Here is a 23,299-nt window from a genome sequence, read left to right as displayed (position 1 = left end):
GTTCAAACCAATCCAAAGTCTTACTGTTCATGTGGAAGCAGTAGAAGGTGCTGAGCTACATGATGTGATTCAAAGCCCACAAATACAGTCCAAGTCAAAGTCACTTGGTAGGAGCTAAAATGGGGCATTTTGGATAAAGACATGGCTGAGGAAAATCGTTGACAGGAAAATGGTATAAAATGCAAGAGCCCAGAAAATGGCACAGAATTTTCTCAGCTTGGGAATGCCTCTGTTGCCTATATATTAATTAGTTCTTTTGTCCCTGTAATAAATGACCTGAATGAAGCAGTGTAAGGGAGAAGAAGATTATTTGGCTTGTGATTTTGGTATATGATAAAGGAGCATGAGACTGTATAACAACAGTAGTCAAAAAGCAGAAAAAAATGGTTAGAAGGAGGCTGGACTACAGCATTTAAGAACTTCTTTCCAGTAATTTACTCCTACTTATGTCTTGAGGTTCCAAAGCCTCCCAAACAGCATAAAATATTATAACATATAAACATATGCAGGCCTCTATCTATCTATCTATCTATCTATCTATCTATCTATCTATCTATCTATCTATCTACCTATCTATCTATCTATCTATCTATCTATCTATCTATCTATCATCTATCTATCTATCTATCTATCTATCTATCTATCTATCTACCTATCTATCTATCTATCTATCTATCTATCTATCTATCTATCATCTATCTATCTATCTATCTATCTATCATCTATCTATCATCTATCTACCTTCTTTTTTTTTTTTTTTTTTTTGGTCTGTCTGCTTTTTTTCCTATCTATCCATCTGTTTATCTATGTATATATATTCAGCCAACACTATCATACTTAGAATACACTGTAGGCTGGAGGTTATGTTCTAAGAGGCTAGGCTTTATATTGGCTTCTTATAAAAAGCTGCTCCCAAAAGATTCATGTGATGGATACTTGTTTTCCACTTTGATATATCATTATTAGCCTGATGTTTTAGGTGATTGTGAACTTAAGAGAGGTGGGTAGGTTTCACATAGGCTAATAGCAATCAACCATAGAAGAAATATCACTTTTATAGGACTGAACTGACTATTGTATGGTAAAATAAAATTCCTATCATTGATGCATCTTCTTTCTTTCTCTAGCAAGCTGTGTCTTGTTATCATCCACAGACATGATTCAGTAGCACCTGCCACACTTTGAAGAAATCCGAAAGTAAATATTCAGCAACAAAACCAGTGTGCTAAGTAAACTTCTTTTCTTTAGAAATATTAAGGCTGAGGTATTTTATAGCAATAACAGAAAATAAAGATAATGCATAGAAAAAAAGAACAGTAAGAAAGGTGTCCCCAAGTAAAATGTTTCTCTTCTTCTCCCTTTATGAACTGTAGTCGCAAGCTGACATGGAAAGTGGGGTCTTTCATTCCATGAAGTGTCGGAGCTGACTTTGATTTCCTCATCTCTCTTTGGAATCTAGCTTTCACAAGAAAGGTGAACAAGAACAAGCAAGTATTCTGGGAGGTACCTTTGACCTGGCCTTGTACTTCTCTCATCTGAACAGGAAAAAATTGTCATACAGATGAACTCTATCCCCATGTGAAAATGCCTGGGCAAATCAAGACCCCTCAGACAAGGCATCCATGACCCTACTCCTTCTAGTGCTGATATTTCATCTCTACTTTTCATTGTTTTCTCAGTCTCCCAAAGTTTTATTTTCATAAAGGCTATCTAGAAACAACTTTGCAATAAGTTGTTTCTCATTGTTCTAGTAGGGATTGAGATCTACCATGTAAATCTTTGGGGTAACAATTTACCCCTGTTTTCAGAGTTATCACCCTATTTTATGTTCTCACTCATAAACTAAAGTACTTAAGACTTTAGAAAATTTTAGCTCAAATTGTAGATCATGTGAACTGTCAGGAATCATGGTTGTCTGGCTTGGCATAAACATGGTACAATGAACCCTAGTCCAGTGCATGCCATGCTGTCCAAGAAGTCATGAAGGTGGGAACTTGAGGCAGTTGGTCACATTGTACACATAATGAGCCATCAGAAAGATAGGAATTTGGATACTCAGTTTCTTTGATTCTTGGTATTCAGTCCAAGACCCCAGCTCAGGGAATTGTATCACTTATACTTAGGGTGAGTTTTTTCACATAATTCAATACAATCTGAAAACTTTTGCACAAAAAATGATCAAAGACTTGTTCCCAATATTTTAAATTGTAACAAAATGACAATCATCTTGTACTATGCATCCTGAACTCCTTGAGGTGACATTTTATCTTGATGGTAGCAATGGTATTAGTCACATTTGTTGGAACCACTTTGACAAAACACATTATAAAACAGGCCTTGAACTTGTGTTTAGGTTTACATTTTACTATCTAGTTGGGTCTTAGAATCAGGTGCACTTAGAAGCAGGTGTGGTACTACTGCAGACATTTTTAGAGAAAGTCAGATGCTGTCACAGGAGCACCTGATTCATTCCCTCATTTAATTTTACTGAACCTGTGCATACAGATCCACTGAAGTAAAGATAATTAATCTTGTATCCATGAGGAAGTTGAGCTTCATAGATGATGAGTACATTGACAGTATTTCACATCTAGAAAACATCTACATATGTAGGTGAAGTAAATATAAGTGACTTCATACAACTGCTTTTAGGGAAAGATGACTTTATTCTTATAATGTGCATGGAACTCTTGAATGGATGTTATCAGTTAACAGGACACAAGGCAGTAGGTTGATTTATCCTTGTTTATTTTCTGTTGCTAAAGCCAGGGACACTTAATATACTGCACAGAAAAGTACTATACAGGTCTGCCTTGAAAGCCCTGTACTCAAGGCTTAAGACAGGTCCACTTGTCAGTAGAAAGATGAATGAAATAGGGGTATTATGAAGTGTTCAAATCTAGGCTGATTGCTTTGTAAAAAATGTTTAAATGTCTACAAATGTGCATAGAAGTTACTCCCATTGTTATTGATGGTAAAAAAAAAATCAAAATCAGCCTAAAGAAAAAAATTACTTATTTTGCCTAAACATTCAAGGCAGCAAGCAGTACGTGTTGGCAGAGAATTCAGCAAAGCAAGAGCTTGATAAAGCTGATTGCATCATACTCCCATATCAAGAAGCAAAAAGAGATAAGTACTGATTTATTCTCATATCTTTTCTTTTTATCTAGAAGCCCAGCTCATTAAATGGTAGCACTACTTTAGCAGGGGTCTTCCCACTTTAGTTAACACAATCTAGAAAACACTCATAGACATTTTCAATGTTTATTTTCTAGATTCTTCTAGAGTGACAAGCTGAGACTCAACATTCACCATTACAGCTTGCTGAATAAATACAGTGTTTCTGACTCACGTTTACAATTCCTGAATAAACAGCAAAAGGAACAGAGCTAGAAAATGACATTTTAAATTTTCTCTTCAGTTCATTCTTGATAGATAATTAATTGGACATTAAGAATTTCAGCTTTATAATCTTTCCATTCACTCCTCAGGAACCCTAGAGGGAGGTGTGACCACACTCATCTTATAGAAGACTAAAGTACTGGCATGAGATGTATATTGGGACCTGGAAACTTCTCTTTTCAGTCCTTTATGGGGGGCATGGTGACACGTGGAATGAACAATTCAAGCTCAATGTCGCCTCTTAGGGCACAGGAGCTCTCCATGCCTCAGACTTGCTGTGAACCTGAGCACTTAGGCTTCTTAGTCACAACTTGACAATCTCAGTGGTATATTTAACTATAGGCAAGATGTTTAGCACATGAGATTTCAGTGCCTTCCTTACTAAAACAAATAGAATTCATATTGTTCACACAGCTTGTAGGCACCAGTGCCATCTCCATTGTGAAGTGCAGAGGCACCTCAGGCTAGTAGCTGTTCTGTAACAAACAACTGCTTCTACCACAAAGTCAGCTCCGGGCTGGAAACATGGCTCAGTGGGTAAACTGTACCTAATGGTCCAGCTGAGGACCTGACTTTAAATAAATCCCCATTACCCACATAAAAAGTCTTGCATCCACCTGCACCTATATAACCCCTGCTTTAAGGAGGGAAAACTCAGTGGGCTGGGATGGGGATTTTGGAGATTTTTCATTACCACTTTATTTCCAAATTCAAGAGAGGGCTTCTCACACCTGCTGTATTTTTCTGTTCTCTCTGTATACTTATGGGGACAGATGCTCACCCATATGTGTATGATGTATACAACATACACATATACATTGCATAGACACAAACCCTAACTCACACATACACTCAAAATATAGCTCAAAATACAGCATTCAAATACACCTTGAATGACTATGGCTCTTTGTCCCCTTGTAAATTTTTCCTCAATGACTTTTTCCCATGTTGTATTTCTGTGCAATCAATGATTTCCCAATATATTTTCCACATCAAATCTTATATATATATATATGTGTGTGTGTGTGTGTGTGTGTGTGTGTGTGTGTACTGCACTTATCTTTTCTTAAAAACATTTTTTTGAGGAAAAGAATAGATTTATTTTCTTTGTGATGGTGGTGATCAGCTCAGTCAATATTAAAATATCATTTGTTTGTGTAAACTTTTGCATAATTGATGAAAGAAATGAAGCATAAAAAATGATCCAACCCATAAAAATAAATGAGGAAGCAAGTAAATAAGAATTAATAAGTGCATAATTTATTGAGAGATTCAAAAAATAATCCAGGGTTGGAGGAGATAGCTCTGTTGGTAAAATGCTTTCCTTGCCAGGACTAACACCAAAGTTCCATCAGTAGAAACTGGTAAGAGAAGCCAAGCATGCTGGGTCCTGGTTGAAATAGGCAAGATAACCCCTGGAGCCTGTTCCCATTTTGATTTACTGAAAATAAGCCCAATGAGAACCTTGGATTCTTTGTTCAAAAACTAAAGTAGGTAGCACCAAAGGAGAAGTATTCAAGGATGTCCTCTGACTTCTACGTGCAGAAATACACATAAAGACACAGACACAGAAAGACACACAAAAAAATAAATAATTTTTATAAACCATTAATTTAATTTAAATATTTAATTTATTTTTATTTATGAGTTTCTTAAGGACAAAAATAGATTTATTCACTGTGCACTTTGGTGCAAAACTAGAATGTAACTTGAATGTATTAATGTCTACATAATTGAATAATGCATGCATAACTGAACACATCAAAAGTATGTGTGAAAGCAAATAAATAAAATGGACAAATTAACTCATAAATGAGAGACTAATAAATAACTTGAGAAATTTGTGGATTAATAGAGAAGAGAAACATGAAAGAACTGCAAGTCTAGTGCCTGAAAATCTCTTGAATTTAAGATGGGATATGTCCTCTCATTTGAGTGTGGTTTGACTCGACAGGCTATGCTAAGTGGATGTGTGAAAGGAATTTCTCTAAGTGGCTGTTAATGTTCTTCCCAATTTGAAGGTGACAGTGTTTTAATTTCAGGGTAAAGCCACAGTTTTATGGCTTAGTGGTTTGATTTAATGGCTTAATTTATAAGGAGATTATGACATTTTTTGCTAGCTCAGAGAGGCCACTTGAAAGTTGAGGCTTCTACATATGGAGATAAGACCCACTGTGGGTCTTAGGTTGAGTTAGCAGCCTTCCAAAGCTCTGTGTGGTCCACACTATGGATAATAAAACAATGGATAAAATATTGCTTATTCTAACTGGCAGATGGTTGTTTCTGAACTCTTTGCCAAACCCTTCATTAGGAAAATCAAATTATCCTTCTGAAATTTAAGCCAGTACAAAACTTGAAAATATATAAAATATCAACAACTAGTATCATTCCAAGCAATTAAACTAAAAATAAAGCACACAACATGCATGACACATAGTGATTCCCCACCAGGAAAATGGCTTTGAAACTTCTCCAAGGATGAACTAAGCTCACATGAAGATACTAGCCTTGCTTTCAGAGAGAATAGATATAGTGAGGAAAGTGAATGGAAGTCATGGAAAAGTAAATACCCTCTGAGAAGAAAAAAGAGGTGTGTTGTGTGTGTGTGTGTGTGTGTGTGTGTGTGTGTGTGAGTGTGTGTGTGTTTGTGTGTATGTGTATGCTACTTTTTCCCTGTTATTATTATATTATTTTCCTGTTATTATATACCAATCACAAGGAATTAGCTCAGCATTTTGAGTAGGTTTCTGAAGAATAGCAAATATGCACTGTCTTATAGTGATACCATATAGATAAGTAGATGATCTTTATAATTCTTAGTGGTGATCCTATAAGAATTACTAAATTATATTAGTAATTATTAAGCTCTTTTATAGTAGGAATGATATTAAATATTTTATGATGTCAAAACTCAATGAGAACTATTCTAGTGTTCAAGTGACACGAGATAATTGCTTCAGAGATAGGAAGCAGGCATCTGCAACTTACATCACACCCCACAAGTTTGAATATCATTAACCAAATGTTATCAAATGGAAATTAATGATTTGCTATAGGTGTGAGGTCAGTGGACAAAGTATTGACAGGGTTTAAGTATATAAAACTTCACTTAAGTACACTATCATGTCATCGGCATAGAATGATGTTTTTAATCTCTTCCTTTCCGATTTGTATCCCCTTGATCTCCTTTTGCTGTCTAATTGCTCCAGCCAGGACTTCCAGTACTATGTTGAATAGGTAGGGGGAGAGTGGGCAGCCTTGTCGAGTCCCTGATTTTAGTGGGATTGCTTCAATTTTCCCACCATTAAGTTTGATGTTGGCTGTTGGTTTGCTGTATATTGCTTTTATTATGTTTAAATATGAGTGAGATAACCCAGTCACAAAAGAACAGACATAATATGCAGTCACTGATAGTGGGATGCTAACCTCAGAGGCTCGCACTGCCCCAGAAACAACTCACAGACTGTATGAAGTCCAAGAAAAAAAGAAAAGAAAACAAAACAAAACAAAAAAATAGTCATGCTCAATCCTTACCCACCAAGAACACATTGACAAATTCTGGGTTTTACCCTGTATTACATGTACTGTCTGCTCATTGTTAAAAAAAAAAATCTTTACACACCATGAAAACTTTGACTATTTCCAGGTTGCATCTTGTTTTACATGTACTTTATGCTCATTGTTACTGGTGGGATCTTTATCACACTATCAAACCTTTAAAAAAAAAAACAAGTACTGACAAAAATGCATTGTATAATTTTATGCAAAAAATGCTTAAAATCTGTACATTTATCTTTGTTTTGTAAAATAAAGTTGTAAAAAATGATATATAAAAAAACTTCACTAATAAGTTAGAAACAAAGTTAAGTGCCTTCTTAAGTGACAGCAGGTATAAATGAGTGTGTGTCTATGAGTATGTTGGAAATAGATTTCTTAGGGGTGAAGTCAGTGGGAAAATTCCAGCAAAAATATTACAAATATCTTGACATAAATAAGTAAATTTTACCCACTTTGCTCTTTAATATGTTTTTCCAACACTAAAAGCACACTCAAAATGTAAGGGAAAAGGTTCCATGAAATCTTTTTCCTTTGTATTCAATGGCTTTCATTCACCTTATACTGACAGACAGTAGTGTAGGTAATGATGAAATCACAGACATTGCTTCAACCTAAGGAAGCAACTCTAACAATGGAGGCCAAACTGTGTGGACACAATTCTTCCTTGCTGTCAATAACTGAAATGATAATCTATTTACTCAATTATGTTGTATGATTATGACTAGAAATATTAAAGAGACATCAGTCATAATTCTCTACCACCTCCATGATACATACTTTGATAGGTTTTAATGAAAGCAGCATCTGCTGCCAAGCAGACAGACTGAAGTATAACACCCAGGAGGTAAAATTGGGACACTGTAAAGGTATCTCAGAATTGGATTAGGAACTATTTGACAATAGACAGCAAGTTTTGACTTAAACATTCACCTAAACATTTTTTTCTGTTAATTCCCTGTAATTCTTATCTATTGCCCTACATATATGAAAATGATGTTGGCTCTATCAATTTGGAAGGGGATTTGTTAAATAAGTGAGTCTACACGGATGACTTTATACCTTAATATGTAACTTACTGAGCTACAGAAAAAATGTAGAGCTGGAAAATAAATATACTGAATAGGTAGATAGATGTCTCTTAACATTAAATCTTCTGACTATAAACTGTGTTCTAAGGAAAATGTTTTTTTTTATTGAACAACTTTATTTTAAAAAATAAAGATAAATGTACAAATTTTAAGCATTTTTGCATAAAAGTATATGAATACATTTTTTCAGTGCTTGGCTTTTTTTTAAAGGTTTGATAGTGTGCATTAAGATCTTACTAGTTACAATGAGCATAAAGTGCATGTAAAACAGAACGGAAAATGTTTTAAAGTGCACAAGGTGACTGCATGCTGAGTTTCAGAGAAATGTTGTCAGAGATCCTCACTCTAGTTGTGCTTCATCAGGCTAAGATTTTCCCAGAAAGCTTTTTTTTTTCCAGAATCTTAGAATTTTTTAAAGAGCATGGCCATTTAGCATAGTGATTTTATTGTTTTATCACTTGTTAAGAGTGCATATATAGCATTCAATTGTGTGAACTGTGAGACTAAGTGTAGATGAAATCTACAGTCACTACACGACTTCAGAACACTGTTTCAAAACTGGTTCAGAAGAATTGGGATTTCATGCATATTGGGGATAATATTAACTGCAATTTTTCCAGGCTGTAAAGTCACCTAAAACACTGGGCACACCTTTGAGGGACTTGTAAGATTGAGATAAACATGAGCGGAAAACCCCGCTTTAAGTGTGGATGACAGTTTTGCATAGGCTGGGGTCAAAGAGTAAATAGAAAGGATAAAGCAAGAAGAATATCAGCATCAATATCTCTCTGCTTCCAGACTGCTGCCCTGCTCTTCCAACCATGGTGGCTCATGCATCAAAATAAACTCTGTCTTCCATGAGTTGCTTTGTGTGTATTTTGTTACAGATGTGAGGGAATTAGCTATGCCAGCACATATACTGAGATGTTCACATTAATCTTGAAAGCCAATCACTTTTATAGTCTTTACTTTCTGGCAAGGATACCAAATAAAAAATAGCAAAACAATGTGTCCAAGTTGTATGGCTAAACTGATCATGCATTTAATTTAAAGTCCAGATCAACTTCCAAAAATATTCCTTTCATAGATTTGAAGTTTAAAAGGATTTGAAAAAAGCTAGGCTTTCTGGCCAATCAAGAGCGTCTGGTGACCACTATCAAGAATTAGGAACCACTGCAGATAACTGAGACCCCAGAACAGCTCTGCTAGTGCTCTTCAGCCAGAAACCACATGGAGCTTGTCACACACCCTACAGGCTGTCAGGAAAAGGATAGCCTGGAGCTTCTGGAGGACAGATAGTGTGGTGTACTCTGGGATCAGGTTTTTTCTGGCCTAGAAAGAGATCTGGGTGACCACCCTCAAGGTCTGGACCCACCTGCAAATACCTGAGCTCCCATAAAAGCCTCACTAGAGCTCTCCCATCTGAGCCCATAGAGACAGAAAGGTGTCACTGCCATCAGAACTCACTGCCTGCTCACAAAGAGCCAAATACCCAGAAGCAATTTCCTTCCGACAGGCCCACAGATCCACAGGAGTGACAGGATCCATTCAGAGACAACAAGATCACGTATAATCACAGATAACAAGATGGCAAGAAGAAAGCAAAAGAACCAAAATAATAGAAACTAAGACAACCTGGCAACATCAGAACCTAACTGACCCACTACAGCAAATAGTGGATCACCAAACACACCAGACAAACAAGACTCAGACATAAAATCATAGTTCATGATGATGATGATGGAGATCTTTTAAAAACACATGAAAAAAAAACCCTTAAAACAATTATAGGTTCTATATATGGAAGTTCATCAATGTAATCCATCATATAAACAAATTCACTGAAAAATCTACATGATTTTCTCACTAGATGCTGAGAAAGTATTCCACAATATTCAATATGCCTTCATGATGAAAGTCTTGGAAAGATCCAGATTTAAGGCAGATATATAATCATAGTGAAAGCAATATACAGAAAACCAGTAGCCAATATCAAATTAAATGGAGAGAAACTTGAAGCCATCCCATTAAAATCAAGAACTAGAGGAGGCTGCCCACTCTTCCCCTGCCTATTCAATATGGTACTGGAAGTTCTTACCAGAGAAATTAGACAACAAATAGAAGTCAAAGGGATTCACATTATGAAGTAAGAAGTCAAAATATCAATATTTGCATATGATATGATAGTATACTTAAGTGACCCCAAAAGTTTTGCCAGAGAACTTTTACAGATGATAAACAACTTCAGCGAAGTGACTGGATATAAAATTAACTCTAACAAATCAACTGCCTTCCTATACTCAAAGGAGAAGCAGGCTGAGAAAGAAATTAGAGAACCAACACTCTTCACAAAAGTCACAAAGACTATAATATACCCTGGGGTGACACTAACCAAGCAAGTTAAGGACCTGTATTACAAGAACTTCAAGTCTCTGAAGAAGGAAATTGGAGAAGATCTCAGACAATGGAAAGATCTCCCATGCTCATGGGTTGGAAGGATCAATACTGCAAAAATGGCCGTCTTGCCAAAAGCTATCTACAAATTCGATGCAATCACCATTAAAATTCCAACTAAATTTTTCATAGAGTTTGAAAGAGCAATTTGCAAATTCATCTGAAATAAAAAAAAGCCACCTAGAATAGAAAAATCTATTCTCCAGAATAAAAACAACTCTAAGTGAATCACCATCCTGCATCTCAAGCTATATAACAAAGCAATTGTGATAAAAACTGCATGGTATTTGTAAAGCGATAGGCAAGTAGATCAATGGAACAGAATTGAAAACCCAGAAATTAACCCAAACACCGATGGTCACTTTATCTTTGACAAAGAAGCTAAAATCATTCAATGGAGAATAGAAAGCTTCTTCAACAAATGGTGTTGTTTCAACTAGTGGCCAGCATGTAGAAGAATGCAAATTGATTCTTTCCTATCTCCTTGTACAATGCTCAAGTACAAGTAGATCAAAGACCTCCACATAAAACCAGTTATACTGAAACTATTAGAAGAGAAGATGGGGAAGCGTTTAGAACACATAAGTATAGGGGGAAATTTCCTGAACAGTACACAAATGGCTTATGTTATAAGATCAAGATTGGACAGATGGGACCTTATGAAATTTCACAGCTTCTGTAAGGCTAAGGATACTGTCAAGAAGACAAAACTGTAGCTAACAGATTGGGAAAGAATCTTTGCCAATCCTACATTTGATAGACAGCTAGTATCCAATATATACAAAGAACTCAAAAAGCTAAACTCTAGAGAATCAACTAGTCTTATTAAAAATGGGGTACAGAGGTCACAACGAATTCTCAGCTGAGGAACATCAAATTTCTGAGAAGAACCTAAAAAATGCTCAACATCCCTAAGCATCGGAGAAATGCAAATCAAAACAACCCTGAGATTTCACCTCACACCAGCTAGAATGGCTAAGATAAGAAACTCAGGTGACTGAAGATACTAGTGAGGAGGTGGAGAAAGAGGAATACTCTTCCACTGTTGGTGAGATTGTAAGCTGGAACGACCACTGTGGAAGTCAGTCTGGCAGTTCCTTAGAAAATTGGACATACTATTACCTGAATATCCAGCTATTCCACATCTGGGCATATACCACAAAGATGCTCCAACATATAACAAGTACACATGGTCCAGCCTGTTTATAGCAGCCTTATTTATAATAGCCAGAAGCTGGAAGAAACCTGGATGTCTTTCAACAGAAGAATCAGTACAGAAATTGTGGTACATTTTTACAATGGAGTACTACTCAACTATTTGAAACAATGACTTCATAAAATCCATAGGCAAATGAATGGAACTAGAGATTATCATCCTGTATGAGGTAACCCAGTCACAAAAGAACACACATGGCTTGTACTCACTAATAGGTGGATACATGCCCCCTAAAGGTCTGAATACCCAAGAAAAAATTCACAGACATTATGAAGCTCAAAAAGATGGGAAGCCAAAATGGGAATGCCTCAGTTCTTTTTAGATGGAAGAATAAAACACTCACAGGAGAAAATGCTAGGTCAATTAGAGGAACAGGCATTGAAGAAACGATCACTCAGAAGCTGCCTCACCTCAGGCTCCACCATATATGCAAGTCACCAAATCCAAATACAATAACCGATCCCAAGAAGAACTTACTGGCAGGAACCAGATAGCCATATCTCCTTAGAGACTATGTTAGAATCATATAGATAAAGATGAGCATGATTGCAGCTAACCATTGTAATGAACTTGGGGTCTCCAATGAGGGTCCTAAAGAAAGGACCTAAGGAGTTGAAAAGGGCTGTAACATCATGGCAAAAACAACATTATCAACCAACCAAACTCTCTAAAACTCCTGTGGACTAAAACATCACCCTTTGTGCACACACTGAGAGACATATTGATACATTTGCATATGTAGCTGAAGAGAGCAGTGTTTCACATCAAAATGAGAAGAGGCTTTATGTCCAGGGAAGACATGTTTTTCCAGTATAGGGGAATTCCAAGGCAATGGGGTAGAGAGTGTAATTAGGAGAGAATGCACCTTTGTGAAGGCAAATTGAAGGGGGGAAGATGGGAACAGTGTGGTGAGTTAGGAGTAACATCTCAAATGTAAACAAAAATTACCTACTTAAAAAAAAAAAAAAAGAAAATCTAGGTAGTAAATGAATTGCAGGATGAAAATGAGGAACAGAGGAACAGTTTTTCCTCCAGGACTTAAAGCAGAAGTTTCCCCTTCCTCCTAATGTCCCTGTCATTGCATCAGCAATGTAATACCTATTCAGTGCAGGGATTAAAGGTATATGCTACCATTCCCATAAATATTCTGAATCCAAAGGTAGAGTCCCTCTTTCTTCTGTAGTGAATAAGAATATCTACCATAGGCTTCTGAAATAAATATTTTGGTCCCAGTTGGTGACACTGTGGCAGAATTTGAATAAGTTTAGGAGACATGGCACTAATATAGAAATTGCATCTTGGGAAGAAGCAAGTTTTGAAGTTTCAAAGTGGCTCTGTAATGTGCTAATTATTAAATGAGACTTGATGGTTAGTGAGTCCTCAACATTTCCCGGATTGTGTAAAATTTCCTTCAGGTCACATTTTCTAGGTTATATTTTCTTAATGACTTTGTTAAACATTTCAAGGCATAACAACTCACTCAATTGCAACAATAAAATGATTTAAGATTCTCAAAATAAGGGTTTATCCTTGTCTACCATTGTGGGAAATTTTTATCTATGACCACTCAGTGATCAACTCAGTGTTAGGGTAGTAGTAAATCCCACCCCCCAAATGTTTTCAGGCTATAGAATATAAACTCTGCTCTGTCTGGAGCCTAATATCTAGTGATCTGGATCAATCACATAACAAAGGGATCATCTGTAAGATGTCAGACTCATCTTAAGCCATGGATTTCTCATATTTCCGTTCTTTCATATAAAATGAAGATTTTTTTTAAAGTTATTTGGCTAGAATTAAGAAACATTGAATTAGGATATCCAGAGACACAGATCTGGTGAGACTGCACTGTGAGTAGCCAAGGCTCAGAGAGGTATGGGCCAAGCATCCAGAAAGTGTGCCCCCCATTGGTTCAGGGGAGCAGGAACTTTGCTGTAGGAACACGGTTTCTACCAGGGGAGCCCGAGAGTCCAGAACAGGTGCTCAGGCCATCTGCCACTAGGAAGAGCTGAGATCCAGGGACACAGGCCCAGTGAGACTGCACTGCAAGTAACCGGGGCACAGTCAGGTATGTGTCAAGCATCCAGGAAGCACCCCCTCCCTGATTGGTTCAGGGTAACTGGAACTCTACGATAGGGACTTGGTTTACAACCGGAGGGCCTGTGTTTGTAGAACAGGCGCTCAGAAAATGTGCCACCAGAAAGAGTGGAGATCCAGGGACGAAGGCCTGGTGAGACTGCACTGCTAGTAGCCAGGGCACAGAGAGTTCTGGGATGAGTGCTCAGAAAGCGCCACCCCCATCAGTTCAGGAGAGCAGGTACTCTGACATAGGGACGCAGTTTCAAACTGAAGGGCCTAGGCAAGCAAAAAAGGTGCTCAGGCCATCTGCCAACGAGAACAACTGAGATACAGGGAAACAGCCCTGGGGAGACTGCACTGCCAGGAGCCGGGCACAGAGAGGTCTGTGCAGAGTGCTTGAAAAGCATGCCACACCCCATTGGTTCAGGGGAGCATGTACTCTGTCATAGGGAAAAAGTTTCCATCTGGAGGGCCCTTCCTTGCAGAAAAAACAATCATGCGATTTGCCACAGGGAACAGCAGAAATACAGGGATACAGGCCAGGTACATGGGAGAGACAAGAACCAATCACTGACAACAAGATCACGTATAATCACAGACAACAAGATGGCAAGAGAAAAGAAAAAGAATTAACCCAAGGGAAACCAAGACAACCTGGAAAATCCAGAACCTAGCTCTCCCATCACAGCAAACAGGTGAATGTTAAACACTCCAGAAAAAGTTGACTCAGACCCAAAATCATACCTCAAGATGATTATAAAGATCCTTAAACAAGAACGGGAGAAAAACCATAAAGAAATAGAAGCTTTTAAAGAGGAAATAAAAACACTCAAAGAAATAAAAGATCTAGAGGAAAACAGAACCAAAGAGGTGAAGGAATTGAAGAAGAAATTAAAAATGGAAATGGAAACAATAAAGAAAACACTAAAAGAGACAACCCTGGAGGTAGAAAACCTAAAAAGAAATTAGGAGTCACAGAAGCAAGCATTTCCAACAAATGACAAGAGAAAGAAGAGAGAATCTCGGGGTCTGAAGACAATATTGAAAACATAGACTAAACAGTCAGAGAAGATGCAAAATTCAAAAATCTCTAAACCCGAAATGTCCATGAGATCAAGGACACAATGAGAAAAGCAAAACAAAGGATAATAGGAATAGAAGAGGGCAAAGGATACCAACTAAGAAGCACAGTAAATTTCTTCAACAAAGTTGTAGGAGAAAACTTCCCTTCCCTTAAAAATGAGATGAGCATGAGCATAAAAAAAGTCTACAAAACTCAAATAGAGTGAACCAGAAAAGAAATTCCTCCCAATATATAATAGTCAAACTGGCAAGTGTCTAAAGCAAAGAAAGAATACTAAAAGCAGCAAGGGAAAATAGTACTGTAACATATAAAGGCAGACCAATCAGAATCACACCTGACTTCTGAACAGAGACTTTGAAAGCTAGAAGATTCTGGAAAGATAGCATGCAGACCCTAAGAGAACACATGTGTCACCCCAAGCTGCTAAACCCAGCAAAACTCTCAATCACCAAAGATGGAGAGACCAAGATATTCCAAGACAAAACTAAATTTACAAAATGTCTGACCACAAACCCAGCACTACAACAAATTGTAGGAGAAAAACCCAATACAAGGAGAAAAACTACATCCTAACAAACACAAGAAAATATTTATGCAAGCAAACCAAAATAAGAAAGACATGCAGACACAATTCTACCTCTAAAAGTAAAAATATCAGGAAACAGCAACTACTATTCGTTAATATCTGTTAAAATAAATGGACTCAATTCTCCAATAAATGATATAGGCTATAAGACTGGATACATAAACAGAATCCAGCATTTAGTTGCATACAGGAAACTCATCTCAAAGACAAAGACAGATACTATCTCAGAGTAAAAGGTTGGGAAAAAACCTTCCAAGCAAATGGCCCCAAGAAGCAGGCTGGAGTGGGCATTCTAATATTGAATAAAGTAGATTTTCCTCCAAAAGATATCTGAAAAGATAAGGAAACCCACTTTTTACTCATTACAGGGAAAATTTGTCAGGAAGAACTCTCAATCCTTAAAGTATATGCACCAAATACAATATTAATATTCCATATTAATAAAAGGAATGCTACTAAAGTTCAAAAAATGCATTACACCCCACGAATGATAGTGCAAGACCCCACTCTCATCAGTGGACAGATCATGAAAACAGAAACAACGACACAGTGAAACTAGAGGAGGGTATGAACCAGTTGGAATTAATAGACATCTACACAACATTACAACCTAAATCAAGAATACACCTTCTTCTCAGCAGCTCAGGACACCTGCTCAAAAATTGACAATATAATATGTCACAAAACAATCCTCAATAGACATAAGAAGATTAAAGTATTCCCATGCATCCTATCAGATCACCACGATCTAAGGCTGGTCTTTAATAAAAACAAAGACAACAAAAAGCCCATATACACATGGAAACTAGGCAATGTTCTATTAAATGATGCCATGTTCAAAGCAGAAATAAAGAAAGACATTAAGAAATTATTTTTTAGAATTTAATGAAAATGAAAACAGAACATACCCAAGCCTATGAGATGCAATGAAAGCAGTAGTAAGAGGAAAACTCATAGCTCTGAGTGATTCCAAAAAGAAACTTGAGAGAGCATAAACTAGCAACTTGACAGTACAGTTGAAATCTCTAGAACAAAAGAAAGCAGATACACCCAAGAGGAGAAGTCATCAAGAAATAATCAAACTCGAAGTAGAAATTGACCAAATAGAAACAAAAAGGATCATTGAAAGAATCACCAAGTCCAAGAGCTGGTTCTTTGAAAAAATTAACAAGATTGATAAACCCTTACCCAGATTACCTAGAGGGCAAAGAAAGAGTACCCAAATTAACAAAATCAGAAATAAATGTGGAGACATAACAACTGAAAGTAAGAAAATTCAAGAAATTATCAGATCTGACTACAAAAGCCTATACTCAACAAAGCTGGAAAATCTGGAGGAAATGGATGAATTCCTAAACAGATACCAGATATTACAATTAAACCATGACCAGGTAAACTATTTAAATAGTCCCATAATCTGTAAAGAATTGAAAGCAATCATCAAAAGCCTTTTAACCATAAAAGGCCAGGTCCCGATGGGTTCAGTGAAGATTTCTATCAGACATTTATTGATGACTTAATACCAATACTGTCAAAACTATTGCACAAAATAGAATCAGATGGAACACCGCCTAACTCATTTTTGAGGCCACAACAACCCTTGTTCCTGAACCACACAAAGGCCCTACAAGGAAAAATCACTTCAGACCAATCTCACTTGTGAACCCTGATGCAAAAATACTCAACAAAATCTTTGCAAACCGAATCCAAGAACACATCAAACCTATCATTCACCATGATCAAGTAGGCTAAATCCCTAGGATGCAGGAAAGGTTTACTATATGGAAATCTATCAAAGTATTCCACCATATAAACAAACTCAAAGGAAAAAAAAACACACACATGGTAATCTCACTAGATTCTGAGGAAGCATTTGACAAAATTCAACACCACTTCACGTTAAAAGTTTTGGACAAAACAGGAATCCAAGGCCCATACCTAAACATAATAAAAGCAATATACAGTAAACGAATATCCAACATGAAACTTGAAACTTGAAGCAATCTCACTAAAATCAGGGACTAGACAAGGCTGCCCACTCTCCCCCTACCGATTCAACTTAGTACTGGAAGTCCTGGCTAGAGCGATTAGACAGCAAAATGAAATCAAATAGATACAAATTGGAAAGGAAGAAGTAAAATCATCACTGTTTGCAGATGACATGATAGTGTATGTAAGACACCCCAAAAATTCCACCAGAAAACTTTAGCTGTTAAATGAATTCTGCAAAGTGGCTGGATATAAAATTTACTCAAATAAATCAGAAGCCTTCCTCCACTCAAAGGATAAACATGCAGGGAAAGAAATTAGGTAAAAGATACCCTTCACACTAGTCACAAACAGTATAAAATAGCTTGGTGTGACTCTAACTAAGCAAGTGAAGGACCTGTATGACAAAAACTTCACATCTCTAAAGGAGGAACTAAAGAAAAATCTCATAAAATGAAAAGATCTCCAATGCTCATGATTGGAAGGATCAACATTGTAAAAATGGTCATCTTACCAAAAGCAATCTACACATTCAATGCAATCCCCATCAAAATTCCAACCAAATTATTCATAGAGTTGGAAAGAACAATGTACAATTAATTACATCTGGAATAACAAAAGACCTAGAATAGCAAAATCCATTCTCAACGACAAGAAAACATCTGTGGGAATCACTATTCCTGACCTCAAGCTATATTGCAAGGCAATTGTGATAAACACTGCATGGTATTGGTATGGAGATAGGCACGTGGATCAATGGAATAGAATAGAAGATCCAGAAATGAGCCTCACATATATGGTCACTTGATTTTTGATAAAGGAGCTGTCAACATTCAATCGCAGAAGAACAGTCTCTTCAACAAAAGGTGTTGGTCCAACTGGAACTCAACATGCAGAAGAAAGAAAATAGACCGTTTCTTATCCCTTTGTACAAAGCTCAAGTGCAAGTGGATCAAAGATTTCCACATTAAACCAGGTACACTAAAACTATTAGAAGAGAAAGTAGGAAAAACCTTAGAACACATAGGTTCAGGAGAAAATTTCCTGAACAGAACACCAATGGCTATTGCTCTAAGGTCAAAGATTGACAAATGGGACTTAATGAAATTTCAAATTTTCTGTAAGGCTAAGGACATTTTCTAGAAAACAAAATGGCAGCCAACAGATTCAGAAAAAAATCTTTACCAACCCCACATCTGATAGAGACCTAATATCAAAGGTATACAAAAATCTCTAGAAGTTAGACACCAGAGAATCAAACAACCCTATTAATAATGTGGTACAAACTAAACAAAATGTTCTCAATTGAGGAATATTGAATGCCTGAGGAGAATCTAAACAAGTGCTCAACATTTTTAGCCATCAGGAAAATGCAAATCAAAACAAACCTGAGATTCTGCCCCTTACCAATCAAAATGTCTAAGATCAAAAATTCAGATGACAGCAGATACTGGCGAGGATGCAGAGAAAGAGGAACACTTTGCTACTGCTGATGGGGTTGTAAACTGTTACATCCACTCTGGAAGTCAGTCTGACAATTCCTCAGAAAATTGTACATAATACTAACTGAAGACCCAGTTATTCCACTCCTGGATATATACCCCATATAATCTCCAACATACAACAAAGACACATGCACCACAATGTTCATAGCAGCCCATTTATAATATCCATAAGCTGGAAAGAACCCAGATGTCCTTCAGAGGATGAATGGATACGAAAATTGTGATACATTTACACAATGGAGTGCTACGTAGCTATCAGAAACAATGACTTTATAAAAATCTAAAGAAATGGATGCTTCTAGAGAATATTATCCTGAGTGAGGTAACCCAGTCACAAAAGAACAGACATAATATGCAGTCACTGATAATTGAATCCTCATCCCAGAAAGCTCTGAACACTCCAGAAACAACTCACAGACTTATGAAGTTCAAGAACAACCAAACCAACAAAAAAAAAAAAAAAGATGAAAAATCATTATGTTTAATCTTTACACACCAAGAAAACTTTGACTATTTCTATGTTACATCTTATTTTACATGCACTTTATGCTCATTTTAACTAGTAAGTTTTTAATGCATACTATCAATCCTTTAAAAAATCAAGTACTGACAAAAATGTATTCATATACTTTTATGCAAAAATGCTTTTAAAATCTGTACATTTATCTCTTTTTTAAAATAAAGTTGTTCAATTTTAAAAAGAAAGAAACATTAAATTAAAATTCCCGCAAATGTTTGGATTCAGTTGGTGGTATCCATTCCTCCTAGCTAGATGTCATACCTGACACTCAGCAGTATGTGTCTTTCTCTTTTGCCTTTCTTTTAGACAAAAAACACCTATGTTTTAAAAGAAGGGACCAAGTGTAAGTTGCATCTAAATACTTTTATACAGATTAACATGAGTGCATTTAGGGAATTATAATTCTCCATATTAACCTAGAATTTTGTATTTTTATTAAGAACCTGTGTGAAAATCATATTTTTAAAAGAACCAAAACACATTATGAATCCCAGTCATAGACTAGGTAGTCTAACAGGACTATTTAACAACAACAAAGAACAGCAAGCAACAAAATTTCTATTCCTGATCTAAGTAACAAACATATAGCCACTCTTCACTATATGAAGTAATATAGAAACTAAAATAACTTCCACTTTCAGCATCCAATGTCTGGATCTTTGCATCTAGTTGGAAAAAATGAGGAGCATGCCCTGTCATCACTTCTTGCACTGGTTTTATTTCATCATATTTACAGCACCTCATGGTCCAGTTCCTGAGTTCACTGCCACATAAACATCCATTGTGTAATTTCTCTTCTTGGATGCTATCTAACTATAATTCGCTCTGTAGGCATGCTGCCTCATAACAGGAGGACAGGACATAAATGCTCAATGACATATGAAAGACCTGACTTTGCTGTTCCATTACCCAGGACATTTTGCATCTTTGAAGACCAGGCTTGAAATTAACTGCATGCCTTGTTCTCTCTCTGTCTCTCTCTGTCTCTCTCTGTCTCTCCCTATCTCACTCTGTCTCTCTCTCTGTGTGTGTGTGTGTGTGTGTGTGTGTGTGTGAGAGAGAGAGAGAGAGAGAGAGAGAGAGAATGACAAAGAGAGAGAGATGCCAATTAATGATTCTCAATCACATTTCAACAGCTTACAAAGTTAAACATTTAAAATCGTCAATGTGTGCACTGCTGAATTTTATTATAGAATGAATTATTCATCAAATCACAACTCTAAGCATTTATTTTACTTGTGGGGAGGGCATATGTGCACTACTGTAAATCTTAGAAGTCAGCATAGAACATGTACAATATTTTTGGAGTCACTTTTCTCCTTCCACAATGTGGTGGTCTAAGGATTACTCTCCAACAATCAGACCTGGCACCAAGTACATTTATTTGCTCAACTTGTGGGCTCCTCAGATTTCATTTTAAATCTTTGTAATTGATTTATAAAGAAGTTAAATTTTCTCAGAAAATTCCGTGGGGAAAAAACAGCTAATGATAATGGTGATGAAGATGATGGTGGTGACAGTGGTAGTACTGATTTGCAAGGGAACTATAATTTCCAAAAAAGAAAAAAAATGAAGCTAAGTCTACATTGAATATTACACAAAGTTGAGTAGCTGATTAAATTTTTCGTGATTTCTTGGAAAATCTTGACATTTTGAACATTAGCTTATTGAAAATTTCTGATCATAGCATAACATTCTGGTGACTTTCTGGCAACCTCTTTTGAAATGTATAAGGAGACTGTTAAGTTTCAAAAAACGAACGGCTAAGAATGCCATCAGATAGCATGTGAAGCTCAGGGCAGAAAATTTCCTGCTTTACTGAAATCTCTCAGTATTTGACCAGTATATGGAAAATGATCTTGACTCACAGCTAGTACAATAAGCTCTTTATAAAACCATTAGTATGATGGAACATAAAATTTGTGGTAACTTAAATCAATCTTGTCGGGCCATGGTCACCCTCCAGAATGGACTATCTCTGAGTACTTTTGAGGTGAAAGCTATGCTTTGTGGTTCCTCTCTGGCTGGTTCATTGTCATACTGATTATCTGTTTTCCTCACAGCTCCTTTGTTTTGAGTCAACTTTTTCCCTGTTTCACTGATGAACCATTAAAGCACACAGTGGTAGGAATCAGAGAGATACATGGTCCCTAGAACCATCCATTAAAACTACAGTGGGGTTTCTATTTGTGAATTTGAACTTCCCACTGAATTTTGTGACTCACTTATATTTTGTGTATATATATTTGTTTTACATCCCCCTTTCTTAATGTTGCTGAGTTTTAAATAATGAAGATATCCTTAGCCAGCTTTACAGAGAAGACTTTGTAATGCATTACTTCTTCAAGGAATAGTATTATGGCAACCAAGATCTCTCTACTTTTTGTCTTGAAAAAAACGTAAGCTAATTTCTATTATTTTTCTAAATAGCATTCTTTCCCCCCATGAAGCTAGAAATATGAGGTTTGGAACACTCAATATGGCTTACCAATACCTCCCTTTGGTCTCATACCACTAGTCTCTCAGGTTAAGTAAACATGCTTAGAAAAACATGGCTCTTACCAGTAATATTGCAGTACACTTGAAGAGGTTCCAGTGGCCCACTGCCATCAGAGTCAACATAGAAGAACCCAGCTGTATGACCTCTGTGTCTATACACCTCACAGGATTGCTCATAGATGGCTGCAAAGAAAAAAAGGCAAAATCTACTTGATTCTGAATATTTCTCCACAAGAGTCAGTAGCTCATAATTTTCCCCACTTTTCATGCTTCATCCTTTCTTTCATGTAAAGCCCCCTGGAATGTTTATAATTCAGAATTCTGGGACTTGGCAGACATGTAGTCTATTTTAGTTTTACTTTTGTTGCTATGAAAAATACTGTCTTATTCAGGGTTTCTGTTCCTGCACAAACATCATGACCAAGAAGCAAGTTGGGGAGGAAAGGGTTTATTCAGCTTACACTTCCATTTTGCTGTTCATCACCAAAGGAAGTCAGGACTGGAACTCAAGCAGACCAGGAAGCAGGAGCTAATGCAGTGGCCATGGAGGGATATCACTTACTGGCTTGCTTCCCCTGGCTTGCTCAGCTTTCTTTCTTATAGAACCCAGATCTACCAGCTCAGTTATGGCACCACCCACAATGGGCTGGGCCCTCCCACATTGACCACAAGTTGAGAAAATGCCTGACAGCTGAATCTCATAGAGACATTTCCCCAACTGAGGCTCCTTTCTCTGTGATTAACTCCAACTAGTGTCAAGTTGACACAAAACCAACCAGTACAAATACCTTGACTGAAAAAGCTACTTAAATGAGAGGCTTATTTTAGCTCACAATTTGAGGTTACAGTCCATAACAGTAGAGAAAGGGTAGCTGCAGGAATTTGAGGCAGCAAATCACATCACATCCACAGCTAGTAAGAAACAAATGCACATTTGCCTCCTGTATTGCTTATACTCTGAATAATTTTTCTACTCAAATAGTTCAGAAACTTGTCTGACTGAGTTTATGGCAACTGGACTCAAGCTAGTGTTGTTTCTGAAAATGTAACCTCAATTGAGAAAAATTCCCCAACATACTGGAGTGTATAAAACCATATATGACATTTAATTATTGATTGATGTGAACAGGATCCAGTTCATTGGAATCAATAACACTCCTGAGATTGTCATTGACCAGTGTGGCATTAGAAAGCAAGATGTTCAAGCCATGACAGTATCCTAATAAGAAGTAATCTTCCATTGCATTATTTCAATTTCTGCTTCCAGGTCCATGAGTTTCTTTCTTTGATTTGCCTTCATGATGAACTATAATGGTAAT

The 23,299-nt window shown here is 36.8% G+C and overlaps 1 protein-coding gene across 1 annotated transcript in view; it reads right to left on the bottom strand.

Annotated features, from left to right (window-relative positions):
• The window catches only part of LOC308421694 (contactin-associated protein like 5-1-like), a gene marked incomplete at both ends in the record, with an annotated part of 497,826 nt that overhangs the window by 283,974 nt on the left and 190,553 nt on the right, over positions 1–23,299 (bottom strand). Inside the window, one exon of the mRNA XM_080918133.1 lies at positions 22,044–22,163. Coding sequence (XP_080774259.1) covers positions 22,044–22,163 — 120 coding nt within the window. The remainder of the gene's footprint in view (positions 1–22,043; positions 22,164–23,299) is intronic.

Source organism: Micromys minutus, assembly GCF_963924665.1.
Source record: "Micromys minutus genome assembly, chromosome: 6".
Taxonomy (NCBI): domain Eukaryota; kingdom Metazoa; phylum Chordata; class Mammalia; order Rodentia; family Muridae; genus Micromys; species Micromys minutus.
This window is presented reverse-complemented; position numbering and strand designations above follow the sequence as displayed.